The 14,311-nt window shown below is 26.5% G+C and overlaps 1 protein-coding gene across 1 annotated transcript in view; it reads left to right on the top strand.

The window, feature by feature from the left end:
• Window positions 1–11,615, top strand: part of LOC107450896 (palmitoyltransferase ZDHHC1) — a 20,971-nt gene extending 9,356 nt beyond the window's left edge. Inside the window, exons 7-12 of the mRNA XM_016066829.3 lie at window positions 751–879; window positions 1,387–1,532; window positions 4,351–4,436; window positions 6,036–6,237; window positions 7,377–7,494; window positions 8,862–11,615. Coding sequence (XP_015922315.1) covers window positions 751–879; window positions 1,387–1,532; window positions 4,351–4,436; window positions 6,036–6,237; window positions 7,377–7,494; window positions 8,862–9,766 — 1,586 coding nt within the window. The 3' untranslated portion in view covers window positions 9,767–11,615. The remainder of the gene's footprint in view (window positions 1–750; window positions 880–1,386; window positions 1,533–4,350; window positions 4,437–6,035; window positions 6,238–7,376; window positions 7,495–8,861) is intronic.
• Window positions 11,616–14,311: the final 2,696 nt, after the last annotated feature.

Here is a 14,311-nt window from a genome sequence, read left to right as displayed (position 1 = left end):
TAAAAAAAATTTCAATTTTTCCATAGTTTTTTAATTATTTCAATTTATCTAAATTTTTTCCGATAAATTGATTCTGATTTTCGAATTCTGTTTTCCTTCTTAAGTAATCAGTTTTGCATTTTCTAATTTTAAACGTTTTAAAGTATTGTATTTTCTGCAAAGAGATTACAAGGTTAACCGACAAAAAGAATTTAGTGTTATATAAACAATGATGTTTATATAACAATCACCACCAACAATTGCTTTCAATATGTCGGTCTAAACACTTTGGCATGCGGCCCTTCATTGGTCAATCTGCTGTGCATGTGGCCCTTCACTGAAAAAGCTTGTGCACCCCTACTATAAAACATGACAGTCTAAACATTTGAATATTTCAATTGAGGGGAAACTATAATTGTTATAAAAATTAATATTTCCTTTTTTATTTTAGTTTAGTGAAGCTAAAAGCTTTCATTATAATTAAGAAAAATGTTTTTCTTCTTCTTTTCTTTACATTGACTGAAATTTTTAATTAGTTATGGCATACTTAATTTTAAGTTTAGTTTACAGAAATTTCTTGCATTTGTGTGTTAGTATTTGTGTTAAAAATTGTATTTACAAATTTTTTTTGTTTAATTGTAACATTTTTTTAAAATATTGCTATTGTTAATATGAAATATTATTGGTTGTCAACACTAGCACATTTTTCTGTTCTTTCACTGACTGCTTAAAAAGTAGTCGTAATTTTTAATTTATTATATCTCTTTTCAGACAATTTAATTTTTTTAACTTTTCAAATACAAGGAACCATTTGGATCTGCTTAATTTTTATCACAGCTGCTTTGTCACTATTAGCTATTGCTCTTCTTGGTCATCTGTTAGGATTTCATATTTTTTTAAGTAAGTATAAAACATTCTGGTAATATTTTCCTTTATTTATTATTCAATATTAATGTGTTTATATTATCTGAGATTTTTTTGTTTTTGTTTTCTTCAATATAGTGGATAAATATAATATTCACATTGTTTTTTATCTATGGCATTTTTTGCTTATTTTTTACTAATTTTCAGACAAAGTAGCATGCAAAGAATGAGATGATTGTTAAGTGTTTTTTCATAAGATAATTGTTTTTGTATTTTGATTTTCAATAATTAAACAAATTAAGGAATTAATTTAACAAATTGAGTTTGGATAAATTGCAATTTGACATTCTTTTTTTATAATTATTTAATATTTTATTCTCCAAAATTTGGGTTTTTGACAGTAGTTTTCGAATAAAAAAAAAGTTAATCAAAAGAATTGTTGAAATAATTCAAGAACATGATTGATGGAGCACTTGTAATTTTACATGTATGTTAATTTAAAAATACTTAATATTTATAATTGATTTTTTTTTTCCTTCCTAGTGTGCCAAAATTTCTCTACTTACGACTATATAGTACATAAACGAGATCCTTCTGCATCTTCTGCTAACAGGATTGAAAAGAACAAACCAAAGCCAATTTTATTACCAAAATGTCCGATTCACATTTTTCAAATGAAAACTAAAAAGGTATTGTGTATAATTTTATGGATTGTTATAATTGCTTGCAAGATTAACATAATTTATTGCAGTATTTTCTTTTTCTTTAATATTTGAGTATTGTTTAGAAATTTTTAAATCAATATTTTATTTGGTTATTAGATCATCAATTTTACCTTATTTACTCTAAAATGTTTCATTATAATAACTTATTCTGCTATCATTTATGTAGTACATATCTAAATTATATAGAGTTAAGTACCTATGTTTTAACAAACTGTTAGTATATGTCACTCAGTTCAGATAATTAAAGCTGTTTTGTTGGTTTTATATGTCGTCATATGACCTTAAAAAAAAGGTATTTTATATTTCTGAAAAATTATTGTTACATTATAAGCTTTAAACTGTTTTAGCATAAATTTCTTATCTGTTTACATGGGCGAAAAATTTATATTTTGCATTTTAATTCTTTGGAAAATCACCCTGTGTAATTTTTTTTTTTTTTTTTTTTTTTTTTTTTTTTTTTTTTTTTTTTTTTTTTGCCTTATAAGAATGGTTTTTGCACGACATATTCTACTATTCTGCAGAGTTTAAATTCAGGGAAACCTTGGCAAAGTGAACATCTTTGGAACAGAGGAAAGTGTTTGCTGACATTTGAAATCTGTTGCTGAAAACTAATTTTCTGAAATTAATGTCGTAGCTAAAATACAAAATTAGAAATTGAGAATCGCATCGATTTTTATTTAAAATTAATAAAACCATGAGTAAAATTCTAAGGCAATTGTGGGGAAATACAATGTACATGTATTACTCTTACTAAATTTGCTTTCTGAAAGTAAGAATAAGTAATACGTATTTATTTATAAATTTTTTTTCGTTGTTGAAGTTTTAGCATTTTATAGAAGTATAATCAAGAGAAATATTGTTACAAAGGGAATATTAATTACTATTATTAATCTAGATATCATTGAAGATTAATTTGATTGAAATTTAAAATATATGTTGAAACAGTGCTAATTATTTTAACAAAAATTGATGAATTTTTTAAAGTAGTTTTTATTTGTAAAATAACGAAAACTTTTATTTTTACATAATTTAAGAAACTCATTTGGAGAAATTTTATTACATTTCCAATATAAGTTTTACATTTATATTGAAACGGAGTATATATGAATAAAATTAGCTATTTTCAACATTAAACTAATTTGTAGTAGAAAACATATTTCTTACTCGCTAGCTTAATAAATTAAATTTCCAACCAGTCTGGTTAAAGGATTTTTATCTTCAGGCTAACCGTGGGAAGTTTTTGTGGTTTTATTTTCTGTGTTATGCAAATACACATACTTTTTGCAAGAAAATTTTTCATGGTTGCAAATTTGCCCCTTGTTGATTAATTTAGGTGTTTTTAGGGTAACATTAAAGACAACAAAAGCACTATACGAATAATTCTTCTATTTAACATTAGTAATAAAATTAGATTTTCCACCAATTCCTAAAGCTTGAAAGCTTGCTCTAAAGCAGATCTTTGCATGTAAAATATGTTTAGCCTTGGTTATTGGAGGACTAAAAATTAAACCACAAGAGTTAAAAGATTTTTCATTTAATATCATTTATTAAAATATTATTTATCATTTATTAAAATATTTTTAAAAATATCCTATATTTAACTGAGACTGCAATAACAAATGTTATTAAAAATTTAAGTTAAATGATTTAATACACATTAAATTAAACTGAATTATAAAGTCAACTATTAACAGATGTTTCTACTTCATAGTAAAGTTTTAGGTTTATCATTTTGCATCCAAATAATTATCCAAATTTTTTTTAAGAAACTTTTATTAAAATTAAGTTTAAAGAAAAAATCTAAAAATAAAAGCATGTTTATTTTTTTAGGTGTTTAATAAATTTCCTTAGAATTATATCTAGTAAATTATTTGTTATATAGAAAATTATAGGATTTTCATGAATGTTATAACACTGGGCTCCGTAATAAATTTTGTCAGGTACTTGGATTCAATTAATAATATTGCCAGGTAAAATGTTCAATTCTCAAAGAGAATCCAGACCCTCCAAAATTATAGAACCTAGTTTCTCTAGTTAGTATGTGTCAGTGTTTTTACTCATTTTTAAGTAAATCTTTTTTCTCTAATGATCTTGCTTGGTCGCTCTTTGAAAAGAGGAAAGCGATTTGCAAGGTGGAGGAAGGGGTAACAAGAAGTGTGATAACGTGCATCTTGGTTAAAATAAAAATTTTATTTTCATTTTCCCAACAAATCAAGTACACATGGAATCATTGTTATTTGTATGCATAGTAAAAAATATATAAGAAATTTTTAAATATAGCGTGGGTTTTGTTTTTGAACTTTAAGTATATCTTTGTGTAATATAATAAGGAGTAGAAAGAAGTATAGTGAATTGATATTTTGTGACAAAGGTGAGCAATGGTGGTCAAAAGTGTCGAAAAGGAGTGTTGCCTTAGTTGTGGACATCTCCTTACTTTTTAAACAATTATCATATAATTTAACTATTTTAAGAATTCAAGCTGAAACTATAAAAAAAATATATAGTGTGAATATATAGTAAATATAAAAATATATAGTAAACTATATATACTTAACACACAATTCTTACAGCTTTTGTCTGTCTGTAATTACGATTATAGATTAATAATTTTCTAATATACATTTCTCTAAGATCTTGTAATCATGCATTTCAAAAGCTAAATTGTTAGCTTCGCTTGCCACTTGAAATTTTTTAGATGCAGCTCGCCCCCAAATTTGAAGGGTGTGATCACCTTTAGTTTTTTTTTATAAACATCTAATTTGTTTTATACTTGTTTGTAAAGGGGAACCAAATTTCACCAAAATCACAAGAAAATGGAAAGGGAGATGAAGGTGAAGAATGGGAATTACAACATAATGCTCAAAATAGGTTAGTGCACTTTTAAAATATTTTTAGTTTATTTTGATTAAATGTGATATTTTAATTCAGTTACATAAGCTTAGAGCTTAGAATACATTTATTTTATTCATTTTATTTTCTATTTTGCCCAGAATCTGAAATTTTTTAGGTTTAAGTAGATAAAAACATGTTAGATGTGTCTCTTTATTCGTTTAATTTCCCATCCCCCCATTTGCACAAGTAAGTCAAATTAATGATTCCCAACTATTGCAATTTAAAATGAAGGGAATCTTTTAGGTTTCATCTTTTATTTAACTGCATAAATGGACAAAGAATGTCTAAAGCAGCAAATTCCCTATTTTTTTCAGCTACATAACTCTAAATAAACAATCTTCATTCGATGGAACCTCAACCTTATAATTAAAGATTAAGGTAATTGTGAACGTTATAACCATTAAGACTACATTTAAAATAAATTAGAGGAATGAAGATTTTTCACCGTTTTATCATTAATATTCTTAAATAAGTATTTATGTCCGACAGTAAAATTTGCTATCCATGTGTTATATCTAGTCTAGTAACAAATTTGTTTCTAATGTATATGTTACTGGGAATGACCGAAGTTGGTGGTTGCTGACTTCTGGTGAATGTTGACAATCACATAGTAGCTTTGGTAAATGTCAAAAATATATAGTAGGTCTAGTTATGTGCCACTGACCAGTATGCCCTACATTAATGTTTTTTTAAAGGTTCAGTACCACTGCCTGGTGAACATTTGCCCGGTTTACCCTAAGCTGATTTTTTTTAAAGTTAAGTACCACTGCCTGGTATGCATTTAAGTGGTACTCTGAATGCTGTTGTTTCTCCTAATCTATCCTCAGCAGATATTAAAATATCGAATAAATATAGTAATATCGATGCCTGAATTAATATCAAATCGGATATAGCAAATACTTCGGACATTCACCAAAGCGACATATATACATAAGCTGAAAAGGATTGAAATAAGGTGAATTATGGTTCATTTTAAAATGTAAACTTTAAAGAACTGTTATGAGTGTTAAAAATAGTTATTATGAAAGCCCATTTCTTTAATAGAAAATTTAACTATTTTGATTTGAAAAGCTAGATAGGAAATGCTAATGATGTATTTAATAAATGCTTGTTTTTTTCTTAATTTCTTCATTATATTATTATTAGAAATGTAATATTTTCCTTTAAAAAATATAATTCCTATTTCATTGGCATTTTACTTAAATAATTTCATAAAGGCAACCTTATGATTAAATAAATTATGAATTATCGGTTGGACCCAAATATAATTAGAGGTTTCAAAACTGGTTATAAAAAGTGCTAACTCGCTAAATCCCTTTCACTCTTTCGTGGAACCTTATGGTTCTGCGGAACACCATTCTGGAACTGCAGGTCTAAAGATAATTCTGTAGGAAATTCTAATCAAGTTTCCAAAAAAAAGGAAAAAAATTTCTTTTGTAAGAGATTTTAATATAGCACTATTTTCAAGGTTATGACTGTATTTCTATAACCATTCATTTTTTCCTAAACACCTCATTAGTAATTTCTGGACTATTTTTTAATCTTAATCAATGAAATTCATGCTTATGTTTACAGGGTTTTGGATAGTAAGAGGCCATCAATGCCTGTGGTTACTGAAAATAAATGTGCTGGTACTAACGATGAAGGAGAATGCCCTTTAGAAAAATATGTTGGAAATGTATACATAGGCAGTCCACATCGTAGACGGCATTATTTGGAGCCCATTAATATTCGCCAAAAATCTACAAGTCCAAAGAACAAAAGTGGAAAGAAAGAGGTCAGTTAACAAATGTTTCACTTTATTTAGTTTAAAATTTTTTGAAATTTAATGACATATTATGAACTATTTTTATAACACTTTCAAATTGACAAATTTACAACATTCCTTGTTATAAAATTTTCCTGACTTAGTTGTTTTTTACCGAAGCTAATTATTTTCAAGTATTTTTTTTTATTAGTCCTTGGAGTTTTCATTGATCTAGGCATCTAAATTCAAATAATATCATACAGCAACCTTAAATTCTTTTTAAATTAAAATGTTTGATAAGATTTCCGCAAGTTCTTATTCTAAAGTTCATATCAACATTCTGGCGTTGAAACCAGAGACAAAGCTAAGATTTACGACGTCCATGCTGTTTTAATGCTCCTTATATTTTGTGTAGGTCTTAAAATGGGCTTTTTGAGGCCATTTTAAGTTTGGTAAATCGACCGCACCTGTCATCGTTTTTTAAACCTTACGTAATGGTTAAAACAAAGTAATTTGATAAATTCGTAAATTTTCATTCGTTTATGTTTAAAATTTAAGAATGTATGTTACTAATGTAGTTACGATTACACTTAGATGTTTTTGATTGTGTTTAGTTAGTGGCAATTGTTTTTTCTAAAGCTATTTTTCATTCAATACATCACCAATTTGTTTAAAAATAAATAACTAACTAAATGCAGTAAGTTATTTTATCAAATAACTTACTGCCTGTTAGTGAACTACTATATTAATAAACATACTGTTCAATTTTTAGGTAAATTGTATAAGAATTTGAAAACGCAATAATCAATTGAAACTGGAAATATTTAGAAGAGAAAAGCATTTTTTTCTAGAATTCATTTTTAAGGAGGTTGCACCCGTGAACAAATGCCCCCCTCTTTGATAGCTATGCCTGCAGAAGCTAGAGTTTGTACTATAATTTATGTACTGAATTTTAATGTAATGCTGATTTGGTACAAACTGCTTATAAATACAAACTTAACTCATTGTAGCATTAGTAGCTCATAAAAATGAAAGTGATTTTTTTTCCTCCATTCATTTAACAAGTTATACATTTTTTCTACATTTGAAGTTTCTATGTAACTAACTTTTATTAAATGATCTATGTTTTGCCTAATACTCTTTATTTATAACATTTAATTATATTTTAGGGAAACTTACAAAAACTAGAACAAACACCAGTGGACACCGAAGAAGAAGATACAATAACAGATAATGATAAAGATGATTCTAGTTCCACCTCATCACCTAATCAAACTTATAGCCATAGTAAGATTGTACCTATGTAATAATTTTAATGTGGATTGCTATGTAAAAATAATCAGCACATATTTTCTATAGTTTAAAAATAAATATTGCATTTAATCCTTTTCACAATATAAAAATTCAGTAAAACCTAAGCGGATGAGTTGAAATCAATCTAAATTGCCTCTACCAACTGTTTTAAATTTTATGCATTGTCATTTTTAATTTTCCCAGTCAAACCATTTTTAAATTTTACAGTCAAAGAATTAAAAAAAGAGAGAAAAACCTTATAATTTAAAGCAATATCAAAGACTATGCTTATAATCTGTTACGATTCATAGCCATTGCAAGGATTCCTTAAACTTGGCAAATGTTTCGCTTTACTTTTATGATTTTTAACAAAGATGTGAGATGTAGAGGTTTTTGTTTAGTTACTCAAAAGTTTAGTTTTTCCAAAATTATTAATTTTTTTTAATTATTTGATAATTGAAATATTGAATCTGACTATTAATTTTAATAAAATATTAAATTTGAAGGACTTTTTTAATCAAAGTTTTGTATGCATATATATATATATATATAACTGGGGACCGTTCACTAATTTATATATGTAATGTGATTTTATGTCTGTGTTGCTTTTCTATTTAATTCACAGCACATTTTTAATGTTAGTAAGTATTAAGGTAAGATGGAACACAGAAACATTTGGCGTTAAAAAACTTTAACTGTTATTTCTTTGTTCCTGTGTTTTTTTCTCTCGTTGCAATTTTAGTTTTCCATTATTTATTTATCTTTAAAAAATTTAAGTGTAAACTGTATTATCACTTTTTTATATCCTTTATTATACTTGTTTTAAATTCTGATAAATTTTTATATTTATTATCTAATTTTTTTAGTCATCTAATTTACATCATTGACATTAGTACATTTTGAATTAACTTTTCATTTTATTTTTAAACTGTTTTTATTACATTATGATTATTTCTTTTCTATTAAATATAGTAATTAATTTTTTTAAACCTGTAATTTTTTGTAAATTTATCTGGGAAACCTATCAGGGAATAAATTTCTTCTTTTTTTAATATGAACTTTGCTAAAGTATCTTTAATATAATATCTATTTTTGATAGGAAAATATTTATTATCAGCATTTATTATAAGTTTTTATTATCTTACTAGACCTATTTTTTCACATTTAATTATACTATACTCATCTTTAAAAAATATTTATCGCTAAAAAGTATGTTATAAAATTGATGAGTAATACTTAAGGATCTCTCCTTGTGATTTGTACTTTTTTCTTGCTCAATTCTGAATAATGCATAAATATTTAAAATAATCCTTGTTTTTTTTATCATAACAATTAAATATAACATGTCATTTAATTTTAAGGTGTATCAAGAAGGCATCACAGAAGTCCATCACCAGCCCCTCTTTTGTCTCCAATTCTAGAATCTGAAATTTCTTCTGGCTCTGCCATTGTAAGTTGGAAGCACAGGTCAGTGTCAGAACAATCTCTTCACACCTTGGATGAAAGTGAAGAAGAAACTGTAGCATCTGTTACTGTGCAAGTTGAGCCGTCTACGAGTTTAAGTATGTATAATCGAGAAGATAGCGGCAGCTTGAGTAATCTATTCCTTTCCAAAGATCAGCTTGAAGATGCTGAAGAAGACAACAATAACATTATTATTGATGACGATAACAGAGTACATGAGGTTTGCATTATCCCCCAAAGTGCTATAGATAGCTGCGAGAACAACCACAATGTCTCCGATTCTCAGGATACCGTTGAAAACATTGGTAGAAGTGATCCTCTTATAAATGGAGAGGTCTGGGCATTTGCGTCCCGGAATGGTTGCCAAATCAGAGATGGAATCGTTTCATTCCGAAGGAGCTGCAGTATGCAAGATAACGAGAAGTTTAAAAATTCCTCGCACGATCCCTTAACACGTTGTTGTTCAGAAGACGAACTGAAGTCCGCACAAAGAATGACCAATCTTCAACGAAGACTTTCTGAAGATCGTGATTTGTGGATGCTACGCAACTGCAACTCTGCTGCCAAAACATGGAAGGAACTTTCGCCCAAAGCTGGAATTTCAGCTACTGCAGTATTTTGCGTCGAAGAGTCCGACGAATCGTTCAAGATACCCGGTATACCTTTCGGATTAAAAAGGAAGTACAGCCACTTCTCAGTACCGAATCATATTGTTTTACCCTGTTCAAACTCGGTGCATCCTGAAGGTCGTAAACGAACTAGGCCTGTTGGCTCTAAACCGCCCAAAGCTTTCCATGCTTGAAGTCCTAGTAAATTGGATGGGATCCAAATCTAAATGGCAGGTATGTCTAAACCTGAAGCATTCCATGGTAGATGATCTGATTGTTGGATGAGATTTGATATAATCTTTAAAGGTATATCTGAAAGAAAGATGAAGTATCATAGCATTGTTTTTGTAAAGTTTTCAGAAAAATGTGATATGTATAAAATTTGTTTGTATTATATGTATTTAAATAGATTTTTTACTTAAAACTTCATGTTTTGTCAAGATTTTTATTTTTACTTTGTGTAAAATATATTGCATTAAATTTCATTTAATTGCTTTATGACTGGCGAAGAGCATAGTTAAGAAGTTAAGAATTATTTTTTTAAAGTTGTAATTTTTTTATTCTGTTGTGTTCACAATTATTGCATATTTTGGAAAGTCTGAAAACTTTTAAATCTGATATTGAGTGTTTTGACAAGAGCATAATGCACATGTGTGAAAAAAAATTGTTGTGTGGCTAAGCTTATAATAACCAACGTGAAGCTTTCTGATGCTAATATCATACTGTGAATTTGTTTCTATAACATTGTGTTTGAAAATGTGCCAAGTTCCCAATTTTATATGTTATGAAATAAATATGTTAGTAAAAATCAATATCTTGTGGCATGCCTGATATTTAAATATTATGCAATAAATTTAATTTAAGAAGCTATGCCTAAAATTATTTATAACATTTTAAAATATTTTTTATAATTTATTATATTATTGCTGTGCATAAATTTAAAAATAATGCTATTAAATTTAAAAATATTATTACTATATCTAATTCATTGTCTGCCTTATTTATATAAATGAGAATCTCAGTTAGTTACAAGTATCTCTCATTATGTTAGCATGATTAAACTAGTTGACATGAACTTAAGATTTTTGAAAAATTAGTATGCATTTTATTCTAGGCATTTATTTTTTATAAAAGTTATATTTCCTTTTGTTGCTTTTGCTGTATTAAATTTAAAACTATCTAATGTCTCAACTGAAATAATATAAAATATTTTTTTCCCGATCTAATATTTTTAATGTTCAATGGTAGTAAAAACTACGATCACCAAGCAAAAATAGAGATCTATCTAAGTTACTCGAATTTAAATTTCAACTAAAAAAAAATAATTGTATTTCATATTTATTATAATGTGTTTAATATGTTGACTTTTGACATGTATGAACAAAATATAAATTTGTTGTCCTTTTTACGTACTTGAAATTATCAAGTGATATTTTCTAGACTTCTGTATTTATAAGTTACTTACATTTAGAAAACATATCATTTTCAAATATTTTACCTTTTTTGCTGTATTTTATGAAAAGATCAATAAATTTGAAATGCAATAAATTAGATTTTTAAAAAGAGATTTTGAAATCTAGGTTTATTTTAAATTCTTTTTTTTTCTTTTCTTTATGTATGTATGCATATATTTTTTTTTAAAGAAAAAGGTTTATTTTATTACATATACAAAGTATTTTTTGTTTTAATAGCTTTATAGACATTTTTTATAGATCATTTGCAAATGTATATATCTCATCATGCTTTGATTCCATGTTTTTTTGCCTCATGCTCATACATTGTCGTTTATTTTAAAAACTATTGCTCAAGATTTGTTGGAATTCCGAAAGTTTTTCCTTACTGTTACGAAGTGAGATTTTGTTTAATGCACATTTTTTTTTACATTAATTTTCCTTGATAAATCTTTGCATTCATTTATTTAATCTTTGTTTTGACAATATTATTTGTTTCTCTTACTTTTTATTGTAAACTTTATATATCATGGATGTATTTTAATGCTAGGCTACAAAATAAATTATATATGAATTTTTATGTCAAAAATAAGTAGTATTGCAAGATATTCTTTCTTTTTTTTTTAAATTTATTTTCTAAACTCCAAAAATTAGCTGTATATTTTACTGTACTGAATCAACAAATATTATAACAGTTTTATTGAGTATTTTCTACTTTAGAGAGTAATAACAAAGAAAAAAAAAAATTCTAATAACAACCACTGAAACTAATTTAAAATTAAAAAATGAAATTTTCAATAGATTGTGATTTTGTTGGTGTCTTTCTTTAGGTTAGTGCTAGCTGGGCGATGTCAGAAAATATTGCTTAATACTGTCAGGATCTATAATTCATTCATGGTAGTTTTTTTTCGAATCAACTAATTTACATTATTTTTGCTTTAATCTATGTTATTGAGTAGAACTCGTGAGTGATGCCATATCATTATGGATACCTTCATTTTGAGTTGTTTGAAGGCCAGTTTTAAATACTCTCCAGCTGTCTAAATTGAAAGTTGATTAATTCTAATTATACAATTGTACTGCTGATATGGATCTTTATTCAACGTTTGGATGTTACAATAAAAGTTATAAAAAAATTTCAGCCAAAAATCTTTTCAGCCAGTTAAAGTATTGTAAATGGTAAGGAGAACATTACAATACTTAAAAATTATTTTCTGTTATTTGAATTCCACTGAAGAAAATTTATTTTAAAAAATATTATCCCAATTATCAGTTGAAAAATAATGATTATCTTCAAAATATTGGTTGGTTATTAAATTATTCCATTTAGAGAATTTTGTTTTAAATCTTAATATGTTTTTTCTTCCATTTTTAAACCAAGAGTCACTCTTAAAATGTTTTAATGGTATTAAATTGATTTCATTTTGCTCTTTTTGTGCAATTAATTGTTAAATCTAGGACAAAAATTAAATTTAATCCCAGATATTTGCTTGTTTTTAAATAAAACTTGTTAAATCAGAGAGTTTTCAATTTAATAAAAAGAATTTTGCCTCTTCAAAAAAACTTCTACTTTTCCGACTCCTGATTTAAAATCACACATCAAGATTCATATTTATGCAATTTAACAAAACAATATCGATATTTTTATCATAGCTTAAATAATGTATGAATATATGCCTCCGACATAAGTTTTTCTCTTGCTCAAATTTCTGGTTCTCAAAATCATGAATTTTTCAATTATTTAAAGTATTTTGCGCATTATTCAATTTTTAGCTTTTTACTTTTCTACCAAACTGATCCCTGCTAGATAAATAGTTTGTATAATGAATTTCATAATTCATTAAAAAATACTTAAATTTTGATATTTGTTCTAATAATAAATTTAAACATTTGTTTCTACATCCAATGTATCGTTTCTCTGGGGATAAATGAAAAAAAAAGAAGGTCACTGCTTTTTTTACAAGCATAAAAGAACAGTCGTTCTCAAATTGAAAAATATTTTCACTATTTCATCAATTCTTCATTAACGATAATGTACCTCATATTTATCCTTGTTGGTACTTTAATGATGTTTCACTAAAAATCGCCCAGCTCTACTTAACATGTTTTTCAGCTAAGTCCTTCTATAACTTTTTAATTTTTAAATCTCTTTTTACTTAATTAGACTGCAATGCTTGTTTTATTAAATTGTTTAAGTTTGCACTGACATTTTTGATCAAAATCAGTGATTTCTAAGCTTGACTGATTCGAGTAATTTTGTTTTGTTAAAATCCTAATGTACATAAATATTAGAATGTAATCAATGTAGAATTAGTGTCTCAATTTTTATTTGTTTTTAAATCTGCCTTAGTGTAGTTGTTTCATAATAACTTCTTAAATGATTGAAAGTCACTAACATCTAGTCATATATATATGAATGAATGTCAAACAATTTACAATGTTTCTAACGGATGTTTGTAACTTGAGTGTGAACTGAACCAATACCTCCTAGAAAGGAATCAAGCCTCACGACGGGTTACTATAGGCGATGATGACGTAGTAGAGTTAGGCCCAGAGGGAAACCAGTCAGGGTAGCTATTTTTACGAAAAACTCCGAATCTGATCAAACGAGCCATTGGCGATATTCTCAAGTATTATAACCTGTGTCGGCATTCAGCCAATTGGCGAATATTTTTGATTTGAATTTGTAAACAACCGTGTGTGTTCTGGTGTCAACGTTCTTCGTAAAATTTATATTTATTCAACAAATGTTGTAAATGTCAGCATTAATTTAATTCTTAGTGTTATGGATAATTGCCAATGAGTGCTGTGTACCAAACTGCAGAGGATTTTACAAAGTTGATGGTACAAAAGCATTAAATTTTGGATTTCCCAATACGTAAGAAATGGCTTGCCGCCATGCCAAGAGATTTTGAAGTTGCAAAGAATTCTAAAGTGAGTAATATTTGTTCTTATTTTTAAAAATTTAATTATGCTTCTTTATTATATTTTTACTAAGAGTAAATTATTTTAAATTGTGGATAAATTATTTATAATAATTAAGTTGTTCTTATCAATCATATCGCAAACTATTGTAATATATAGTTATTTTTATAGAGTTTTATTTTATAAAAATATTAATAATTTTAGTATTTTATTAAATTTTTGCTCAAACTTTAAACATTTTTGTTTGACCATAATATATTGTAATTTATTTGATTATGAAATTTAAATCTATTAATTTTTCTACAAAAATCTATTAATTTTTCATACATGAATATAGTATGTACTATTTATTTTAAATGCACA

This window comes from Parasteatoda tepidariorum, chromosome 1, assembly GCF_043381705.1.
Source record: "Parasteatoda tepidariorum isolate YZ-2023 chromosome 1, CAS_Ptep_4.0, whole genome shotgun sequence".
In the NCBI taxonomy this organism is placed as follows: domain Eukaryota; kingdom Metazoa; phylum Arthropoda; class Arachnida; order Araneae; family Theridiidae; genus Parasteatoda; species Parasteatoda tepidariorum.
Note: the sequence above shows the minus strand (reverse complement) of the source record. Positions and strands in the feature narration are given on the sequence as shown.